At 42.7% G+C, this 22142-nt stretch overlaps 1 protein-coding gene across 1 annotated transcript in view; it reads right to left on the bottom strand.

Annotated features, from left to right (window-relative positions):
- Nucleotides 1-1911: 1911 nt before the first annotated feature.
- The window catches only part of MAL2 (mal, T cell differentiation protein 2), a 29344-nt gene continuing 9113 nt past the window's right edge, over nucleotides 1912-22142 (bottom strand). The window contains exons 2-4 of the mRNA XM_043601636.1: nucleotides 17496-17666; nucleotides 6999-7154; nucleotides 1912-4175 (exon numbers count right to left, since the gene is read on the bottom strand). Coding sequence (XP_043457571.1) covers nucleotides 4104-4175; nucleotides 6999-7154; nucleotides 17496-17666 — 399 coding nt within the window. The 3' untranslated portion in view covers nucleotides 1912-4103. The remainder of the gene's footprint in view (nucleotides 4176-6998; nucleotides 7155-17495; nucleotides 17667-22142) is intronic.

Here is a 22142-nt window from a genome sequence, read left to right as displayed (position 1 = left end):
CCCTAAATACATCCAGAGCTAGGTGAAAAATGCCTAGTTATTTTACACTAGAAATTAGCAAGTGCTAACAAGATCAATTTTTATAGAGTATATTGATTAGAACACAAAAGTAGGTAATGCTACAACATTCATCCATTTGCCAATTCAATATATAGTTACTGAGTACATGCTTTTTGCTATGCTCTTTTCTAGGCACTGGAGAGAGAGCTGTGAACAGAGATGGCTCCTCTCCATAAGCCTTACATCCTAGTGGAGAAGAGGACAAATACAGTAAGTACGTAAAACATATGCTATTTCTATTTATGCCATATTTAAAGGTATGTCGTAAGTGCCTAGGAGAAATGCAGGTATGGAGGAGGAGTGTGCCAGTATGAGACTCAGGGTGATGATTGAGCAAAAACCCAAAGAGGGTGAGGGAACAAGTCGTGCAAGTAATTGAGAGAAGAATGCTCCAGAGAAAGTGACTAGTCTTGACCTACTGCCCAGGGCACAGTTAGTACTCTCTCAAAAAGCCAAACTTTCAGAGCATTAAACAAAATGCATACATGTTCTAAAGATGATCACCTCCCCTTAACTCTGGACCCGTCCCCCATGAATCTATTCCATTGCCACCTGACACTGGCTCACTCAATGACAAACCTGAAGCATCATGATGTTAGACAGAACCTTCGTGACGATGGCTCAGAATTCCAGATTCTGGCAAATGCAGAGGTGCAAATTCAGAGTTTACATATGAAGATCGAATGGGGGGTCTCAGACTAGAGACCCTCCCGATGTCAGCTCCAGGGCCGATCAGGAAGCCAGGCCAATTCAGGAAAGAGCTGACTCTTGATGTAAGAGTCAATGAGGAGCTGACAACGTTGATGTAAGGCAGCGGAGGAGACCGAAGCCCCGCAGTCCCTGCCAGAATTAACGGACTAGAGAAACAGGCAGTCAAGCACTCTGGGGACCTTTGCAGACCAAAGCTGCCTAACTTTTCCCTTATATGGCAGGTTTGGCCTAAATTCTTACAGCTAATCTCATGAGTCCTTAGTTATGACAAAAAAAGTTCTAAAAGATGGCATCTAACACAATTAAACATTCTGCTAAAAACTTCTTTAGGGGAAAAAAGGGTCATATATATATATATATATGATATGTATCATATATTTTATACATCATATATATATATATTCATACGTAAAATCTTTAACTGAGGGACGCACAGCCATTGAGTGCCTGAACTTTGGAGCCAGACTACTAGGGTCCAAAGGCCAGCTTTCCCTCTTGGTAGGCACATGACCCTGGATGCTCCTTAGGTCTGTTTTAGTTCCCTCATCTTTTTTCTTTTTTTAATTTTTTTAGGTTAATGTATTTATTTTGAGAGAAAGAGAGCACGAGCAGAGGAGGGGCGGAGAGACGGAGACAGAGAATCTCGAGCAGGCTCCACGTTGTCAGCGCAGAGCCCGATGTGGGGCTAGACCTCACAAACCGTGAGATCATGGCCTGAACCAAAATTAGGAGTCGGACACTTAACCGGCTGAGCCACCCAGGTGCCCCAGTTCCCTCATCTTTAAGAGGAGATATTATCTACTTCACAGAGTGGTCATGATGAAGATGATGAGCGATATTTGAAAAAATGCTTAGAGCGCTGCCTGGCATATATTAAGCACTATATAAACGCTTTTAAAATAAAATAGAGCATAATTTTAACTTCCTTTAAAATATGACTTCCAAAGACTTACCTCTTTGACCTTCATCAAAGAAAAAAGGCTCACTGACATTTCCTGAGAGACCATCTTTTACATAGAAAGGTTTAAAGCAGAATTTTTATATGGTATGAGTCTAGAAATTCCAAATCTGTCAAGTTTATATCAAACCTTTAACTGAGTTTCAAAGTGAATTGTATAAAAAATAGATGACCAAAAAAGATTAGCAAATGAATACTTTATTAGAGTCATAACACTTATAAAATAAATTTCTTTTCATCATGGAGTTACCAGATTTTAAAACCAACCAATACTTCCTCATTTCTACAGCATATATAAAGAATTCTCAAATACCATAATTTTTGTTCAAGTGCTTTGTCACTCAATTCACAAACCCAGAACACGATTAATCTACAAATATAACTATTCACAGTCAGATGAGTTTTAGGCTTGGTTCTTAATGATCTAGAAGCAATCCATTTACAAAAATGCCACCAAAGCCATTTCATGAAATCATTTAATTTAATGCCACCAAGCATGAACCTGTTATACTTTGGAAACAAAAATAAAATCTCACAACTAAATCTAGCAGACTAACTTTAAACGATTCCAACTTGCATGGACTATATATCCTTATGGCACATTTATGACTTTGTAATATACAATTCATAATACAGGTTTACGTGTGTGGTACGGTGCTAGAAAAAACATGGAAGTCAGGTCATAAGACTGATTTCTTCTTGCCACATATTGAAACACGTCTCTATATCACAAACCAAACTCTAAGAAGATTCTTCTTTTTGGAGATGATTATATAAACAGCATCTGATCACTGAGCATTGATCACGTTACTCATTCAAGACTGTTCTACGTCCATGAAATCTACCAGCATACTTATACATGGCACTCTTAGGGGATGATTCAGCCACAGAAGCAAAGGGCTGAAGGTTTAGCACTATCAAAAGCCTTCTTTTCCTGGAGGCAGCCCTCCTGGGGCAGGACAAAAGTACCCCACTTGGATGTGTCATGGGAGTGGGATCTAACTCTTACCTGTTTTCCCATTCAAGCCATTTTGGCACTTGCCACAACCAGGATACCTCTAACAGATGCATTCAAATATTTTCTGTGCAATTCAGTCAGAGACAAGTTTTTATGATGGCTATTGTTTTAAAATGGCTTCTGTACATCTGTCACCAATGCAAACCAACACAAATGTCTGGGCTACTATTAAAACACATAAGAAGTTACAAATTTAAGTTATATTTAGTATTCTACTGAAATTTAACCCAAAGTAATGTAAAAGAATGAGAAGTAAAAAGTTAACTCTTCAGGGAGTTCTATTTGGTAGAGCCTCACATATCCACACATGAATATTCCCATGTTCATGCACAGGGACAAACAGCTGTATTCTGAAGCATAAATAAATCCAAAGTAAGACAGAAGTAGAAGAGACCAGTTCCAGGAGTGGTGAGGGGTCTCTGGGGATCTCATTGGAAGGATGCCGGATGACAGGTTTGCTCAGCTGTTAAGAGACCCTTGGTCAGATTAGGCCACTAGGATTTAGTTCATAAATTACTTTTTCTTGTATCCAAGACTCTGCTTGAATTAGCTTGAGCAACCATCCACCACCTCAAGGGTAAGCACTTGACCATCAACACAAAGGTGATATGATTATTGCATAATGAGGCTAAATATTATGTGGCTTATCTAGTTTTATAGCTTTCAGGATCAGTTCAATAAAATACGTAACATAGAACTAAGGTTTTACACCAGAGGTCGGCAAACCGTAACTCACAGCCCACAGGCCAAATCCAGCTTGCTGCCTGTCTTTGCGAATAAAGTTTTGTTGGAACCCAGGCACGCTCATTCACTGATGTGTGGTCTATGGCTGCTTTCACAAAGTAACAGCAAGGCTGAGTCGCTGCAACACAGACTGTATGGCCCACAAAGCCTAAAATATTTACCATCTGGACTTTTACAGAAAAATGGTGCCAATCTCTGTTTTACGCTAAAAAGACAGAATTCAGTGGGAAGACTATTTAAAATGTGTCTTTTTTCTTTTTATGAAATTTTAGTTACCTAGTAAAATTAAGGTTTAGGTGACTCAATAACCAAACAAAAGATATACCTCTTTTTCGTGAACAATATCGGTATATTTTATGGATATAAGGGAAAATTTTCTTAAAAAAGGAAAGAGGCAGATGTAAAATTAAAGGCCACTTCTCTGTTTATCATCATAATAAAATTAAAATTCCATCCATGCAATGAACCAAAACTTGTCCTTAGGTGCTCTCTCTATATAAACAAGTTGCTTTTGGAATGTTATTACATTTGGACAAAATGGTATCCAAATTGATCAGACACGTAACGTAGACAAATGAAACCAACACATAGACTGTTAGTTTCTAAGGAGTGTCACGGTCGCCATCTTCGCAACGCCAGACCCAAACTGCAACCATAACAGGCTGTCGTCACAAAGGCAAAAATCTAAGAAAAAGGAAACAAAAGCTCACATCAGATTTATAACACTGACTTTAATTTTAGAAAAACCCACTCATCCCAAGGAACAACTATCTGAAGACTGAAGTACCTAAAGATACTTCAACACTTACGGAAATGGTTTATATTCATTCATCTTTTTGATGATTGTACTACCATCTAATCCCCTCACATCGTTAACACTTCCTTTCAACATTCTAGCCCCTAATAATGTTTTCGTTTGTGGACAGGCCTAGCTTTAACGTTTGTTCACATGCTGGACTCACTTGTTAAGTATTTATGAAACTCTCAATACCGTATTCAAAAATTCGCTGCGAGGTGTCTATTCATACAGTGATCTCATGGGCAAGAAAAGTGCAAGTATGAGAACTGGAGGATATATAAAATCCTACCGGTGACAGTGGAAAGGGATTTTAGGAGTAAGCAAAGAAAACCCATAGAAATGAATCAACAGATTCATTTGGCGTGGGAGATACTTCTGAAACCCGCACTGAACTCTGAATTACTGTCCTTACTATTTGACAAGGATTTCTTTAGCAACAGCTATGTGTACATCAGTGCATTTGGTGCATATAAACAAACTGTAGCTATTCTCCTCATCCTTTTTGAATTCATGATCCATAGAAAACTATAAGACAAAGCAATTAAATGTGATAAAACATTAAGACTTAGTGCAGCAATCCTTTACCAGAAAACTCCAGCTCTGAGAAGGAATATCGGATTCACCTACAGAATGTGACCATTCTCTAATTGCCATTCTGCTATTCTCCCCAGCTGCCTTCTGCTGGTTGTCTCTCTGATGCATCTCTAATCTAGACATCGTCTACTGAATGAGAATGACCACTGTTGATATCTATTGTTAACAAAAACGAATTTTCCTCTCTCAGGTATATTGAAATAAAAAATAAAGTGAGGGACTCAATATAGTGTTACAAAAGAACAAATCATACATTTAGGTATGATTAAAACTCAGCAACTAAAGGTTTACTTCTATGAGAACATATGGATGAGCTGCTATGTAATGTAGAGGGAAAGCATGTAGAGGTTTACTAAGGCAGTTTCCCTTAGGCACAGAGAGAGGGAAGGATAACAGGGACAAAGTCACAGAAGAGCGTCAGCCACAATGGAATCACAACATGGCAACACTGAAAACTGGGCTCCTGGGACAAAGGAACATTAGTGAGAAATTAATGACATGGATCATCAAGTCCTTGAGCACCTGCTACTCTTATGAAAGTAGGATCTTAAGGCAACTATAAACGGACCAATTTGGTGCTAGTACCAGGATCTGGCAGGTAGTGCGAAGACAGCCTGCAGCACTAAAAAGGAGGGGACGGAAGTAGTAAAGGAAAATTCTGTGAGAATTGAGGACTAATAGGAAGGACACCTGGTAGGAAAAAAGTCAACTCCAAGGCCCTGAACTTTTCTTCACTTCATAAAATTGCTAAAAGTCCAGTGGCTTTCTAGCTGTGGTCTTTGGTAATAAGGATCTCACGAAAGTGCCTCAGAGATGATGAGGCCGACAGAGGTGGCTTAAGAGAAGGAAGGATGTCTTCTCCCAATCCAACTAGAGCATCTGTGCTCTTGCCTTCTATATTCATTGGGTTTTCAGTAAGGTTTCATTAAATGAGACAGTTTCACTTCCTATAAAAGAAAGTATAAAAACACTGATCTAAACTATAAGCCTGTCAAAGCTGGAGCCATGCTCCTTTCTGCTGCAATCTATAATCAGTCTAATCATTGGAGATGCTCAATGAATTCTGACAAATTGTAACAGAGGCTTGAGAACCCGGGGGATGATAGGAGGTCTTAGAATCATCACAGCTCTCCCCTTTGAAACCCAGACTCTAGACCTGTGCTGTTCAATAGGACGGCCACAGCCACATGTGGCTGTTCAAACTGAAGTGTAAATTAATTAAAATGAATGGATTAATTGGATTAATTAGTGGCCACTATATCAAATAGTGCATACACAGAACATTTCTACCATTTTAGTAAGTGCTGCCGGACAGCGCTGCTCCAGAGAGATTTTAATGACCACATGGGGAGTCCTGGGATGTCTGTATGTGCTGTCTGCATAGAAGAGTAAAACTTGAGGGTCGCTAACTTGCTATATAGTCATATTAAATATCGGCACATTTCAGGGAGTAAGTTGGATTTCTGGCATTTTCAAGATTATAAAAACAGAAATAATATGTCTTCAAATTCCCCATATCAACACAAAACAACAAACTCACTTAAGTATTATGAATTAAGGAAGATAAAAAAAAAATCAAAATATTTCTCCACGGCATGTATTTCATCTGTCATCTATCATACTGGCTGGCGTATTCACCCCCTCACTCACGGGGACTTTCCCCAGTGGCAGGAACTGCACCTTGTTCATCCCTGTCCCCAAAACCCAGCAAATTACCTACCTCGTGCTAGGCTCTCCATAAATATTCACTGAATTCAAAGGAATTACAATTATCATTAAGATGAATTACCATGTCTGGAGTTACAGGAAGTAAAAAGCACAGGGAATTCTTTTCACAAAGTAGACTTGGTTGTACCATGCCAGCCACAACCACGGACTGGCTGTCATCTTACACGAACGTCAGCCTCTGTGCTTCAACGTCATTGTCTACAACACGAGGGGTAACAGCAGTACTTTGCCCAGCAGGTTATTACATAGATACTTAGCTAGTATATGTTTAATGCCAATGGCTATTATTAGAGAAAACTACTGCTGCCTGAGGAGCTTCTGGGAGACCATGACAGCGAACGCAGGGCAGGGGTGGGTGCTGGTAACCGGGACTCCTCGACACTCACTGTGGCTGCTACGTTTATGTTATACTGGTTATCACTCAAGAGTGGCTGCACAGCCGTGGTCACATTGCAATGCAGGTCATGCAGGGATGTGGCTGCTGCCTCCAGTAAAAAGGCTCCAAAGTAGAAGACGAACACGGTAAAATGATACGCAAAATCCTGAAAGAGGAAAAAAAAAAAGACAGCTACAATTAAAAGTAGTACTTTTTTCCCCCTGTTCCTTATTTCAGTTGATGAGGTTTAGGTTCAGGAAGGTTAGAACATGTAGTCAATCCTTCACCATACTCACCATTTGCTTTGGCTGCTTGAGCAACGTCAAGCTATCAAAATCCAAAGGAAAATCAACCGATTCACCATAATCGGTAGTGGCAAACCTTCTGCTACACTAAATTTTCCAGTAAAATATGTAATTTCAGCATAGAGTAAGGTGCCACAGAGATCAATATTAACATAAAAAAGGAATAACGTATGCTGTTCCTAAAATTCAAGTAAAACAACATTTAAATTACACCTTGTTTGAAGCATCTGGGTGGCTCAGTCCGTTAAGCATCCGACTCTTGGTTTTGGCTCAGGTCATGATCTCACGGTTTGTGAGTCTGAGCCCCCGACCGGGCTCTGTGCTGACAGTGCAGAGCCTGCTTGGAATTCTCTCTCCCTCTCTCTCTCTGTCCCTCCCGCACTCACGCACACACACTCTCTCTCAAAATAAATAATAAACTTAAAAAAATTACACCTTGTTCTTATAGTTACTAGATAATAATATTACTGTAGTACATTATACTACATATATTATGTAATAATATACACACATTTATAATTAAGTCTTTTATTTCTGAGCAATTATGATTTTCATCCACGAGACTGTCACCTCATACACTGAAAAATGCAGACGACCTATGACATCACAGAATTCAATAACGTATCTCCTGATATTCTAAAAAAGCAAATATTATATCATAGGCTTCTACAAAAACTACAGGAACTTCTCATACAAAAGTTAATTGTCATCAGGTGATTTCGTATATTGCTGGCATTGTGAGGCGCGACCCTACTGGAATTCACATCGTCTTATGTGAACTGATGACATCCATCAACACACTGCTGTGTCTGTCAGCAGCTCCCAGATACCAGGTACTTTACACTCATTATCATCCATCCTTACAACTACCATTTATTATTCCCATTTTACAAACAAGTAATTTTTTGTTTTTTTAATTAACTAAATGTTCTTTAAAAACAATTTTTTTAATGTTTATTTATTTTTGAGAGAAAGAGAGAGAGACAGAGACAGAGAGACAGCACATAAGCAGGGGCGGGGCAGAGAGAGAGGGAGACACAGAATCCGAAGCAGGCTCCAGGCTCTGAGTTGTCAGCACAGAGACTGACACGGCATTCGAACCCTCGAACTGTGAGATCACGACCCAAGCCCAAGTCTGATGCTCAACCATCTGAGCCATCCAGGCACCCCTAATTAAATAACTGTTCTAAAATCATACAAAGATGAACTTCTGAAAGGAGAACTCAAAACCACATAAGTCTGTCTGGCTCCAAAGTCCACTTTCTTTCCTCTATCACATGGTCTATTACTGATACAGCAACGTTACAGAGAAAGAACACAGCTCTGCCTTGGTAAATGCCCATTCAGCAAACAAAATTATCCATAGGAATTGTTCTTACCCTACCTAGAATAGTAAGGAAAAGTTAACTCATCAGGAGTGAGAATTAAAGGTACACGCTAAAAATTCTTTCTACTGAACACCTAATTCATAAGCTAACTCACCAGTGCCTTCAAAAGTTTTAAGAACAGTGTTACATGCTGACCATGTGTTTAGTCCAGAGGAGAAATGCTCAGATATATGTAGTTATTCAACAATGTTAATTGTGAAAGTCAAAGTCCACGTGTGACTACTTTTAGGGATTAAAAATAATAGAGCTGGATCTCAATTAGTAACAAAGATTGAGAGGATATGTTTGAGATCATTAGGCACTCAACTAATTTACTGTGGTGGATCCTCAGGAGCAGCTCATGTTACCTTGAAGAGGCGAGGAGTTTGGTGACATGGCCTGCCACTCTTGGTCCGATGAGGCCTTTATCATCTTCACCAACCTCATCTCCTGCCACCCTCACATCTCTGAATATCGGCCACTTCGGCCTCAAGGTGGCGGCCTTTGGTGCTAGGAAGCACTCTATGCCTCAAGGCTGATGCTCCTTACACACAGAATCGTGTGGCTGGAGAGACTCTTCCCACAACCAATTACCACTTGCACCCTTCCCCACCTCCCACCAACTTTCTATTCTTGTCTAATTTTACCTTCTCCCTCCTTTTCAGGAGTATCACAATTGACCTGTGGTAAAGGCTTCCCTGTCCAACCCTTTTCCTTCCCTCTTCATCTTTCATGGTGTTAACCATCCAGTAAACTTCGTGCACTCCTAACTCTGTTTGGCTTAGGCCATGCTGTCCAGCTACCCATATTATTCTAGGGCCACATGTACCCTAAGGTGTTGGAGGAAAAGAATTGAATTCATGGCAACACTGGAGAGAAAATCACCATGCAGGCACTTGGAGTTCTAGAGTCAGGCAGGTAACCTGCAGTAAGGGGTTACATGTCCTTGTAAAGCAAGTTGTTCCTGATGTTCTACGGGGCCCACGTGGAGAAGGAGCATTTTGACTTGAGACACCAAGGACTAAGTATTCAGAACATCCCACCATGAATGGAATTCTGTCAAAACTACCACCAAGTCAAACAGGTCAACAGCAATCCTTAAGAGGGGGTGGCACATCAGAGATCAATCTGAGCCGGGCTAGAGGGCACATCAGGTGCTTGCCTGAACCCCTAATCACCTACCACAATGGAACTGTCCCCCTTCCTCACTCACTTGTGGCCACATGAAGGAGGGGTTCCCTTATGTCTAGCTGAAGGAGAAAGAAAACACCTGCGCTTCTTTATGGTGGCATGACTCGTGGCTGCAAGGTGACAAGGGACAGTGGCTGTATCATATGTGCACTGTAGCCACAGTCAGGGTTGGCTTTGAAAGACAGTGGTTAGGGAATATTTCCCTAATGGGTTGAACTGTGAATGGTGCATTATGCCATGTACTTTGTTTGGAAAACAAAGTGGCCCAGAGTGAGGATATACAGAGACTCATGGTCAGTGGTAATGGTCAGGGCCCTGGGAGAATAAAAGACTGAAAGTTCTGAGACAAGGAAGTACAGAGCAGGGAGATGGACATATGGGATTTGGTGTGAAGTGTGATCTGTCTGTCACATGGTGATGCCCACCAGCAGCATCCAGGCATGGAATGACACACAGAAAAATTGGCCCAGCCAGTTGATGCAAGCCAGGCTTTGTCACCAGCCACCTGATTACTGGCATTATGGGCCCAAGAGCAGAATGACCATAGTTGGGAGAAGGAGGCTATGTAACGCCTAGTAGCATTGACTTCCAATGGCCAAAGCTGATTTAGTTACTGCCTCTTCTGAATGTTGAACCTGCCAACAGCAGAGACTAACTCTGAGACTTTGATATAGCACAATCCTTATCTGGTAGCAAAATGATGAAACTGGGCTCCTAGCTTCCTGGAAGGCATATGGTTTATTCTCATAAATCAAACACTCATTTTGAGTTTGTATTAGCTATTCCTTTCCTGAAAGCCTCAGCCACCACCACTATACAGGGACTTACAGAATGCCTGATTCACAGGCATCTACTCAATAGAGCATGTGACCAAAGGACCAACTTCTCAGCAGAGGAAGAGTGGGAATGGGCCCATGACCATGAGTTGTGTCATAGTGCACCATTTAGAAGCTGCTGGCCCGAGAGCATGACGGAATGACTGGCTAAAGGCACAGTTTGGAGAACGTGTGGCCATCTTTTGGGATGCGGTAGGTATAGGGCACATGAGTTTTCTACATGGTGTTATATCCCCACTGAAAGAACGGGAAACGAGGGGTAGAAGCAGGAATTTCTCCACTTACTATTACTCCCAATAACCTGATGACTTTGTGATTGCTGCCCCTGTGACTCTGAGCTCTGCATGTCCAGAGGCCCTGGTCCCCCAAAGGGTATACTCCTGCTGGAGGATACAGCAAGGGTCCCACTGAGCTATAAGCTATGCTGCCTGCCTGTGAATTTGGGGAACAAAAGGCAAGAGAAGGAATCACCATCCTGACAAGGGTAGCTTGCCCGTATCATCAAGGGAAGGGAAGGCTGCAGATACATAGGAGGGCAGTGCATATGGAACTCAGGTGATCTTGCTCTTGGAACTCTCATGCCCGGTTGGGACTAAAAATGGACAGCTGCAGCAAAACAAGGATATGGTTACCAGGGGCTCAGCCACCCTCAGGAAGGAGGGTTTGGATGACACCGCCAGGTTAACCACCGAGACCAGCAGACCTGAGTGTCGAGCAAGGGCAGTAAGACGGCTCGTGGAAGAGGGAGATGATGAGCACCGGTTGTGTCCCTGAGACCAACGCCAGTTAGAGGGGCTGTGCTTTGTCCATCTGGCCTAAGTGCTCACTCAGGAAGAGAACCTTGGAGGAGCAGTTCCTCGGACACAGAGAAGTGGGTCCACCGGTGCAAGAAGTGGACAGTAGCCTCTAATCACGCACTGCACGCATTCCCCGTTAAGAAAGAACCTGGCATAGGGGCGCCTGGGTGGCGCAGTCGGTTAAGCGTCCGACTTCAGCCAGGTCACGATCTCGCGGTCTGTGAGTTCGAGCCCCGCGTCAGGCTCTGGGCTGATGGCTCGGAGCCTGGAGCCTGTTTCCGATTCTGTGTCTCCCTCTCTCTCTGCCCCTCCCCCATTCATGCTCTGTCTCTCTCTGTCCCAAAAATAAATAAACGTTGAAAAAAAAATTTAAAAAAAAAAAAAAGAAAGAACCTGGCATTAGCTGACAGCTCCGGCTTCAGTGGGTTGGGGACCTACTGCTGTGTTTCAGCCAATGCCACATTCCTCCTGGCAGCCCCCAGCTAACGATGCTCCAGTGGGGATGCTGGGTGCCTGGCCACTTTTGCCCAATACAAGACTTTTGAAGGAAGGACTGTGCTCTTCAGCTTCTCGTTAATTTGGCCAAGACTGCCAATCTACATCCCACTCTAAGACTTTCCTGCTTTATCCTACTTCCTTGCCCATTACCTTTGACAGGTGTTATCTCTTCCCCTCCTTCTAAAAAAAAAAAAAAATTCTTGCACTTTTAAATCCATCTTACAGTCCGCTTCCCAGTGGACCCGAGATGACAGATATGTTCTTCTAGTACCCTGAGCATTCCCTGCTTGGCCATTAACATCATTTTGATTAATGCATCAATCGTGTAATCATTTCTTTAATGCCACTGCCTGCTACAACAAACTCTGAGAGCCACTGCAGGCCTGTGTTGTTCACCACTCTATTGCTAGGGTCTAGGATAGGGCCAGATACATATTAGGTGCTCAGTAAAGATCCCCCGCCACTGGAGAGCCACGCCCATGTTTATATTTGGCCATCCTCGTCACCTTATTCCAACTGCTGTTCTGTGTGGAATGTGTGCAAGAAGGTCTTCCACACGTTTTGCTCGTTCTGGACAACGCAGATTGTTTATGCAAAACCAGTGGTTCTCAAAGGTAAGCATGCCTCAGAATCATCTGAAAAGCTTGTTAAAACACAAACTATGGGGCCCCACCTTCTGAGTTCCTGACTCAGTAGGTCTGGGTAGGATGGGAGAGTTTACATTCTACCAAGTTCCCAGGTTGACGCTGCTGCGGCTGGTCAGGGACCACCCTTTGGGAACCACCTGTCCTGAGTCCTTGGCACGTCCCCATCAGCAGATGGCCCCGTCCTCTTTGAGTCTCCTTCGCATACCCTTGCTCTCCTGCCAAACTTTCCAATATTCATACACCCCAGAGTGCTGCCCACTTGTCTTCACCTTTTGCTCAGGTAAATGGCCTCAAGCATAGCTTGATTTTTTTCAGCAACAAATGACACCCCCCCCCCATATTCTTATCTTAAGCCCATGTTTTGCTCCACACTTCAAGGTGAAATTTTTACTAGTTAAAAAAAAAGCTACATCATAAATAGGGGAATCCTGGTTTCTGCAACGGCAGCATGAAAAGGGGTGATGGCCACACAGAGCCTCAGCTTTCTCATCTGAAAAAATGAGAAAATGGTGTCCCATAGGAATCGACCTAAAGATCAAATAAGTAAATGAAGTGTCAGGACAGAAAATACAGATCAAGACATTCACAGTATTAAGTGATGTCCATAATGGGCAAATGTGGGTCAACTATGTTGGGGGAATAAAGTGAATTTGTTTAATTGTACAGGACTTCTTTTTGTAGTTTTTATTTTCCTAAAATATATCTTTCCTTCACACCCCTCCTCTCCAAAAGTGGAAAATAAGTATGGTATCCCTTGTTTAAAGTTAAGCAGAATGGTGTTATTTCCTTTACACACACACACACACGCACACACACACACAGAGTACAGAAAAACCATTTCAAAATGAAAACCTGCTTCTTTTCTCAGAATAGGGCAAGTTTTTCGCATTTAATATAGGTTATTACATATATTACATATTATATTTTTATTTTATCATTTATACCGAAGCTAGAAAGCTTGGGGAAAAATACTGAGGACATCTACCACCACGGATGTTAACTCAATCTCATGATCAACAACAGTTAGAAGCTATGAATATTTTAGTCAATATCCCACAACAAATACTTTTAGAAAATAAATTCTTCATCAAAATGTATTTCTGCTTCCTTTGTGCATTGTATGCAGGTAGCATTAAACTGTCACCACTGGGGGAAATGATTATCTTTTGAGCAGTTAATGTCTAACAGTTCCAGAACACAGCAATTAAGAGTTGTTACCATCTGGTGGCAACTCCCACAGTACGTTTGGCTCAAAACTCTTTCTGGCTAGGAGTACACAACATAGGTTACGAAACCCACCAAAAGCAGCCATGTGGTCGAAAAATGACTGATTAGGTAGAAAATCACACAAGAGGAGAAACAAAAGGGGCCCTCTGGAAACATGGCAAGCGTTTAAGTCTGCTCCTTGAAGGCGTGAGCCAGGTCTTGTAAAACGTGGCTGCCGTCACCAGGCTGCGCAGTGACCCCGCTGCACCGTGTGCTGTGTGTGGCCACCACCGTTCGCTCCCTCAGAGTGGACGGCCGCAGCTAAGAAAACCACAGGATACACTCTGCAGGGGGCCGTGCAACAGACTGGGAGGTCTTCCAATTTCAACAGCCTCTTCCATAAAGTGGTTTAATTAGGAAAAACAAAAAACCAAAAAACCAAAACCCACTCTTACATTTTATTGCCCGAACAACAGATATAACGTTACAGCTCGGGGGGAGGAACACAAGTTTAGGAAACCTAATACATTTATAAGAATATTAACAACGAACTCAATATCAAAAATTAGACTCAATATAAACAAAAGGAAAACAGATGTTTACAAGTCTTTCATGGTTTGTTTCCCTCTTTCTCCCCTCCCCACCCCCATCCCGTATGTTCATCTATTTTGTTTCTTAAATTCCACATATGAGTGAAATCATACGGGATTTGTCATTCTCTGACTTCTCTCACTCACCATAATACACACTAGCTCCATCCATGCTGTTGCAAATGGCAAGATTTCGTTCTTTCTGAAGGCTGAGTAATATTCCATTGTGTATATATACCACCTTTTCTTTACCCTTTCATCAGCTGATGGACATTTGGGCTGTTTATATAGTTTGGCTATTGTTGACAATGCTGCTCTAAACATCAGAGTGCATACCCCTTTGAATCTGTATTTTTGTATCCTTTGGGTTAAATACCTAGTAGTGCAATTCTGGATCATAGGGTAGTCTATTTTTAACTTTTTGAGGAACTTCCATACTATTCCCCAGAGTGGCTGTACCAGTTTGCATTCCCAACAACAGTGCAAGAGAGCTCCCCTTTCTCCACATCCTTGCCAACACCTGTTATTTTCTGTATTGTTAATGTTAGCCATTCTGACAGGTGGGAGGTGGTACCTCATCGTGGTTTTGGTTTGTATTTCCCTGATGATGAGTGATGTTGAGCATCTTTTCATGTGTCTGTCAGCCATCCAGAGGTCTTCTTTGGAAAACTTTCTATTCATGTCTTCTGTCCTTTTCATATCTGGATTATTTGTTTTTTTGGACTAGATGGGTGATGGGTATTAGTTATGACGAGCCGGGGTGTTGTATGCAAGTGATGAATCACTGAATTCTACTCCTGAAACCAATATTGTACTATATGTTAACTAACTAGAATCTGAATAAAATTTGAAAATAAATTAAATAAATGAAAAAAAGATTGTATGTCTAATAAAACCAGGAGTGATGTTGGCAAAACATTTAAACATTGGTACAGCATGTGCATCAACCAGTTAGAAGGAATGCTGGGCAGTGCAGGCTCCTGGAGACTCACTACCTTTCCAGGCATTAACCTTTTAGTTGCTGAGCTATTCGGCAGTCCGGGAAAGTCCCAGAGGAAGGGCCAGGATGATGGGGAGCACAGCACTGGGGAAGAGGTAGCAGGGTGGGGGCAGTGACTGTGTATTAGCTAGGACTGAAGTCTATACTGGTACACGGTGGCCAAACACCATCTTTGAACCTAATACAGCCAAAAGAGGCTGCTGCTGTATCAACGTTAGGTATCGATGGTTCATTCATACATTATTACAGGAAAGCCAGGCAATTAGGGAGAGGAGATTAAGTGTCTATCTATAACTTAGACTGAGATTTCTGATCTTCATCACTTGGCCATTTATTAGAAATATTTTCTCATCATTAATGAGAAATCAAGGCAAAAATGTAGGAACACACTGCAGCAGCAACCTCAGAAGCAGGATTTCCTGTGTGTGTGTGTGTGTGTGTGTGTGTGTGTGTGTGTGTGTATGTGAGAGAGAGAGAGAGAGAGAGAGAGACAGAGAGAGACAGAGAGACAGAAAGAGACAGAGAGAGAATGAGAATATGTTTTTTTCTTAAGTCTTTATTTAAATTCCAGCTAGTTAACATACGGTATAACATTAGTTTCAGGTGTACAATTTAGTAATTCAACAGAAGGGCTTTTATTTATTTTTATTTCTTCTTCTTCTTCTTCTTCTTCTTCTTCTTCTTCTTCTTCTTCTTCCTCTTTTTACCATTTATTCATTTTTGAGAGACACAGCATGAGTGGAAGGGGCAGAGATAGAGGGAGACACAGAATGTGAAGTAGGCTCTAGGCTCTGAGGTGTCAGCACAGAGCCTGACGTGGGGCTCGAGCACACAAACCATGAGATCATGACCTGAGCCGAATTCGGATGCTTAACTGACTAAACCACCAAGGCATCCCTCAACAGAAGGGCTTTTAAAGTTTCAAACTGCAAGCCTTGTGTATTTATGGAATTATGACAATTGCTGATCACTTACTATAAATCACAAAGCTGATGAGCGCTTTAGAATGCATTCATGCCATTATTCCTTAACGGCATCTAAGGGAGGTAGGTATCATTATTACCATTTTACAGAGGAAGAATTTGAAAGCCCAAGAGGTTCAATATTTTGCCCAAGGCTACATAGTTATTAAGCAAACCAGACTTAAGTTCAAAGCCTGTGCAGGATTATAACCACTGTACCACACTCCCTCCTTAACTTTTTACACTATCCATTTGCCCCTGGGCTGGGTTAATGGGCAGCCACATTCACTAGACTTCACTGCTAGTAACATTTGGGATGATGGTTCTTCTAAGACTCTGTAACAAAGAACATTTTTTAATATGCCTAGCCTCTGTCCTAAAGCTGGTGAATACAATGTTACCATACTTGAAAGGAACAATATAAGCCTGATTTAAGGCTTGGTTTAAATTTCTAACTACCAACTGATTGGAATTCAACCTCCACTGGCCATTATGAAATGGTCCCAGAGAATGAATAAGCATAAGCATGAAAAAGGACCCCATGTTATATGGGAAAAGGGAAAGTAAGTGGATCCAATTTAATGGTGTCATAATTTTTAAAGTTATGTTGATTGTAAATTCATCTCTTAAAATTGACTGATTCTTAATAATTTAGGACAGGAATTAAAAACAAATACAAACTATCCCCTTTTGTAAGTATTTAGAGAAGAGAATATATCGCTCCTTGTTTTCTGAAAAGGATATATATATTTAATATCTGAAGCAGAAATCAATGGAAAATTTCAAGATGTATGTCATAGCATCCATCCCCCAAAAGCATCTCTTCGATAGTTCAATAACTGTAATGCAATTCATTTACTGTACGAAATAAAAGAGTCTTTGAGTAAAGGTCACCTAACTCATAAAGGAGTAACAGATTGCTCGGCTCTATTGACAGAAATTTCACAAAGAAGGACCCTGCTGTCCAGCAAGGCACTAGCACAGCAGACCCGGTGGTCAGACCTCTCTCTCTCACTGTGGATCGAAGAGGGGATCAGGCATTTCAGGACAGAATAAGATATTTATACGTCTCTCTCATTTTCCTGAAATAGACTTAAAAATCCCTTACCAGGAAGTTCCAGTTGGCATCAATCTGAGTCACCATGCCAGAGAGGAACACGCCCAGGAAGAGGAGGGAAAAGATAAAAGCTGTCACGGACACGAACATGACCCATCCTTGTAGCAGAGGTAGAGGAACGTTGGAGGAGGCAACCAGAATCCAGACGAGTCCCCCGAACAGCTGAAGGAAGAAAGAAAGATGTCACAGGAGTGGGCAACAGAACTGAACGTCCATGCTTACACCTCTACCTCTACCTTTGTTTCCCCCCAGACCCCTGTACACATGCTGCAAGCCCCCTACACAGACACCTGCTTTCCTCAAGGGCAAGGCCAGAACTTCCATGCACAGGTCTGACCTGGAGCCACACCTGTTTCTGCACCTGCCTCCGTGTTGGATGCTCATTCTCAGTCCATGAACAGACACAGAACTCTTGCATCGCCTAAAAATACCTTCCTTTGACCCCGTGGCCTTTCTAACTATTTCCTCTTCAGTCAACCATTTTTGCAAATTCATCTGTGCCTGGTCCTCACCTCCTATCCTTGCTGTGATTCTTCACACCTCTGGCTTCCGCTCTTACCACTTCAGAGAGTTTACTAGCACAGATCAGCCATGACTTTCTAACCTGTCAGCACTAATGGCCACATGTCCGCCCTTACCATGGCCTATTTGAACATGTGAGATTATTGCCCATCTGTCGAGTAAAAGCCGCAGAGGCTGTATGTAGTAGTGAACAAGGTCTACCTGATTTTTGATACTCTTCTGCATGCTGGGCACAGACCTAATATTCAGTAAGTAGCTGCTGCCTGTCAGGGACTGTTCCAGATGCTGGGAATAAGATGGTCAACAAGCTACACCTGGTCTCCGCCATCGCAGAATTCCTGGCCTCTTACAGGAAAGAGACAAGTAAGTGTGTAAAATGCTGCTTCACACCTGTCACAATTGGGCAAATACTGGGCACTGCAGGTTCACCGAGTGAGGGCTCTAAAAATCCAGAGCTGAAAAGACAGGAAATACGCCCCAGTAGCAGCAACCCAAAAGACAAAGCTAGGGAGTGTAGAGGTGGGAGGAGAAGGCTGTTTCCTGCTGGAGATGAGCCCTGACTTGGGGGTGGGGGGGATGGGGGGGGGGAGCTGAGGGGCGGAGCCCAGCACTACAGGGGCAGCAGGGACCACATGGGGGGTGGCCACAGGCGAGGGCTGGATGCTGAGCTGAAGGGTCCTGCGTTCTCCCAAAGGCAATGGGAGGCCACAGAATGCCTGAGCAGGAGTGAGCACCATCTAACGTGTATCTAGATGCTTCTCTCTGGCCAAAGAGCGACAGGGCTGGAGAGGAATGGATGCAGGGCTGGGGGACCACAGAGGAGACTGTGAGCCACAGAGCACAGTCCAGACTCGGGCATGGAGGACAGAGGAAAGTGAGCGGATTAGACAGAAACGAGAATGTTTCCAGTTTCTAGTTTCATGCCTAGAAGTAGGCATGGTGGCAGGTAGGGAACATGCCAGCAAAAGAACAGATAAGGAAGAAACCCAGATTTCTGGTTTGGGCCACTAGGGGTGAGTGAGACATCATAGGAGGAGGAATGGTGTTGGGGTGAAGACGGCCAGTTTCTCGAACCTAACCACAGCAATTCTCCTCTATGCTACTGCTAATAGAGGCTACCCGTCCTTTGCATGGCATTCCAGGCCCTTTATGCTCTAACCTGTCTTTCCCATCTTTGTCTCCTGCCACTAAGCCCCTCACATTTCATATTAAAGAAAAAAAAATCCATAGTCCAAAGACAAAGCACTTTCCCATTTGAGTGGCCTCACATATGCTGGCCAAGAATGTCATTCCCTCCCCATAAGTATTTGAGAAACTTCCACTCATAGCTCATCTTGAAGAGGACAACACCCCAAAGTCTTTCCTGAGTCCCACCCCATGCTCAGGTACCCTGTCCCCTGGGCAAGCTCCCTGTATGGATATGTTATACTGATGTAATTGTAATTGTAAATGTCCTGGCTTCCACGCCAACTGCACGATGAGACCTTCTTGGCAGCCAGCCGCCTTATAGGCCTCTGCATCCTAAGCCATTCATCCATCAACATAATGATCCCTTCCTAACTGTCAGTCAGGCACTGGGCTGGACTTGGTGACCCAAAAGCTGAGGCTGAAGAAACCTGTTCTGAAGAAACCTATAGGCAAGTAGGAATCAGCACCCCCTCCCTCCCCCGCCCCCCCCCCCCATATACATGGAAGTGATATCATAGAAACACGTCTGTCTGGCAGGCAGAAGGCTCTCCCATATTTGTTTAGTAAAAAAAGCTCCAAGTTTCCAAGAATAGCTAGAGCTCCACATATTAACAAACAGTAATCCCATGTATCTGGCTTAAGTGTGTAGATAATATCCAAATTGCACAAGTCGCTAAAAGTCAAAACCACAAGTTTAATTCAAGTTTCTCCACAAAGGCCAAGTCATACAATTCACTACCACTTTGAAAAATATTTTTGAAAGCATAATGAATTATCACTTGAGTATGATAACTAAAGCACCAATCATTACATTTACAGTTGTGGTTTCTGGTATACCTGAAGTCCTGATTTCAAATTAAAAAAATAACAATAAACAAATTAACAATCAACCCACAAAGTTTTATGAAATAAATCTAAGTCATGAATATTAATGTACATTAAAAAATTTAACCACATGGGGCGCCTGGGTGGCGCAGTCGGTTAAGCGTCCGACTTCAGCCAGGTCATGATCTCGCGGTCCGTGAGTTCGAGCCCCGCGTCAGGCTCTGGGCTGATGGCTCAGAGCCTGGAGCCTGTTTCTGATTCTGTGTCTCCCTCTCTCTCTGCCCCTCCCCCGTTCATGCTCTGTCTCTCTCTGTCCCAAAAATAAATAAACGTTGAAAAAAAATATTAAAAAAAAAAAATTTAACCACAAACTGATTAGTTGTTACGAAAGAAATAATGTTCCTGTTAAAAAGATTCTCTACTCTTTCATACTGTCTACTAAATATCCGAAGGTGATAAGATCTTCAAATTGTTTCCTTTTTTCTCAGCATCCTCTTTCTGGTAACCTTTTCTTACTCTCCCACCACAAATAACTTACGTTACTTTAAATACTATTTAAGAAATATACATCACTAATAAATATCTATTCATTCAACCAGGGTAATAAAGAACCTGTTTATTAGGGGCAGGCAGACTCAGATATTAAAGCATAAATGTATGCTACAGGGATTATGATAAATTTGACACTCTGAAGAAGGGCTATATGATCCCCCAGAATTAGGCATAACATTTAACAAACCCAGACTGGATCTCAAACTAGTTGACCTCAAATCTACTGCCAGGTACTGCAGAAGAATACTCGGGGAAAAAAGACAAAAAGGCGAGGTTCTGTATCCTGGAGCTCTAGATTAGGGAGAAACAGACACCATCAAAGCTGATTCCGGAGCAGATTGTGGCGAGTGCTATAAAAAGAGCTCCATGCAGTGTGCTCTGAGAGGCTGGGAGAGGAGAGAAGAAATCTAATGGGAGGCATGGAGAAAGAGAGGCAGGGAGGCGGGTTTTGAAGCAGGCTTACAGAGCAGACCAGGGCTCTGACAGCAGATGCTGATGTGAAACAGTACAGATAAACCGTTCTTACTCAAAATCAGAGCCCTTCCAACACCTCAAAGGCTTGGGAAGGAAACCAAGCACTTACATGGAAAGAGAACAGATTGGCCTCCTCATTCGCGGTGTGTGTTGTGTGGGAAGGGGGCAGGAGAGGGAGGAAGGGGTGCGAATGCCCCTCCCCCACGTAAACATACTCCACATCCCGGGCTTGGAAAGTCTGTGACATCCGGATTTAAGTCTTGCTCACCACGGTAGCTTTGGGAGATACTGGAGGGACGGGTCAGAGAACGTAATTAAGCTCACTACAGAGTTCCACCTTCCTCACTGCACAGACTCACGTTGGCATATAGGTCACTAGGGCTCTGACACAGTTTTTTCTTCCTCACTTCATGACTTCCTTCTGCCAAAAGCTTCCCCTTCTCCTGAGCTTCCCAACCTGGCTGCAACTGTAACGACTGATCTTTTAATAATATTACCAAGGCTCACCACACTCACCTCTTCTAATCCTGGGTGTTACTAAGCTGAGAGCATTTACCAGCCATACTGTAAATATTAGCATCCCTGTTTAGTAGAGGTGACTCTGGAGGGAGCCTTGATTGTAGAGGTGAAAAGCAGAGTCAAAAATGGTTACAATCTGAGGGAGAACAGTTGATAAAGTATCGTAGCAACTGCACAGCACACACACTGCAAAGAAGGATGGGGTGCTGTGTCCGCCCACGTTTTCTCTTCTTGAATCTGAATCCACATTCTGACCTCTTGTCTATCACTGCCTTCCATCACTGTAGTGTCCTGAAAAGTCTGATAATTACACACAAAACTCCCCAATGCACCACATTTTGACATTTCTTTCAGGAACAAAGCTGGGGCGCATGACTCTGTACCTCAAGCTCTAACAAAAAGACAACCAGACTTCCAGGTATGTTGCAAAGGCAAACATTTCCTAGAAGTAGGTGTCAGCCTTCCCCTGTGTCTCAGTTTCCCCTTCCCTTCTGCGCTCAAATTCAGGGGTCCCTGGCAGCCACCTGGAGTGTTCATGTCTGTGTCGAGTTGCAGTTG

The sequence above is a fragment of the Prionailurus bengalensis genome, chromosome F2 (assembly GCF_016509475.1).
Source record: "Prionailurus bengalensis isolate Pbe53 chromosome F2, Fcat_Pben_1.1_paternal_pri, whole genome shotgun sequence".
Classification (NCBI taxonomy): Eukaryota; Metazoa; Chordata; class Mammalia; order Carnivora; family Felidae; genus Prionailurus; species Prionailurus bengalensis.
The sequence above is the reverse complement of the archived record's forward strand: the minus strand, read 5'-3'. Positions and strand labels throughout refer to the sequence as shown.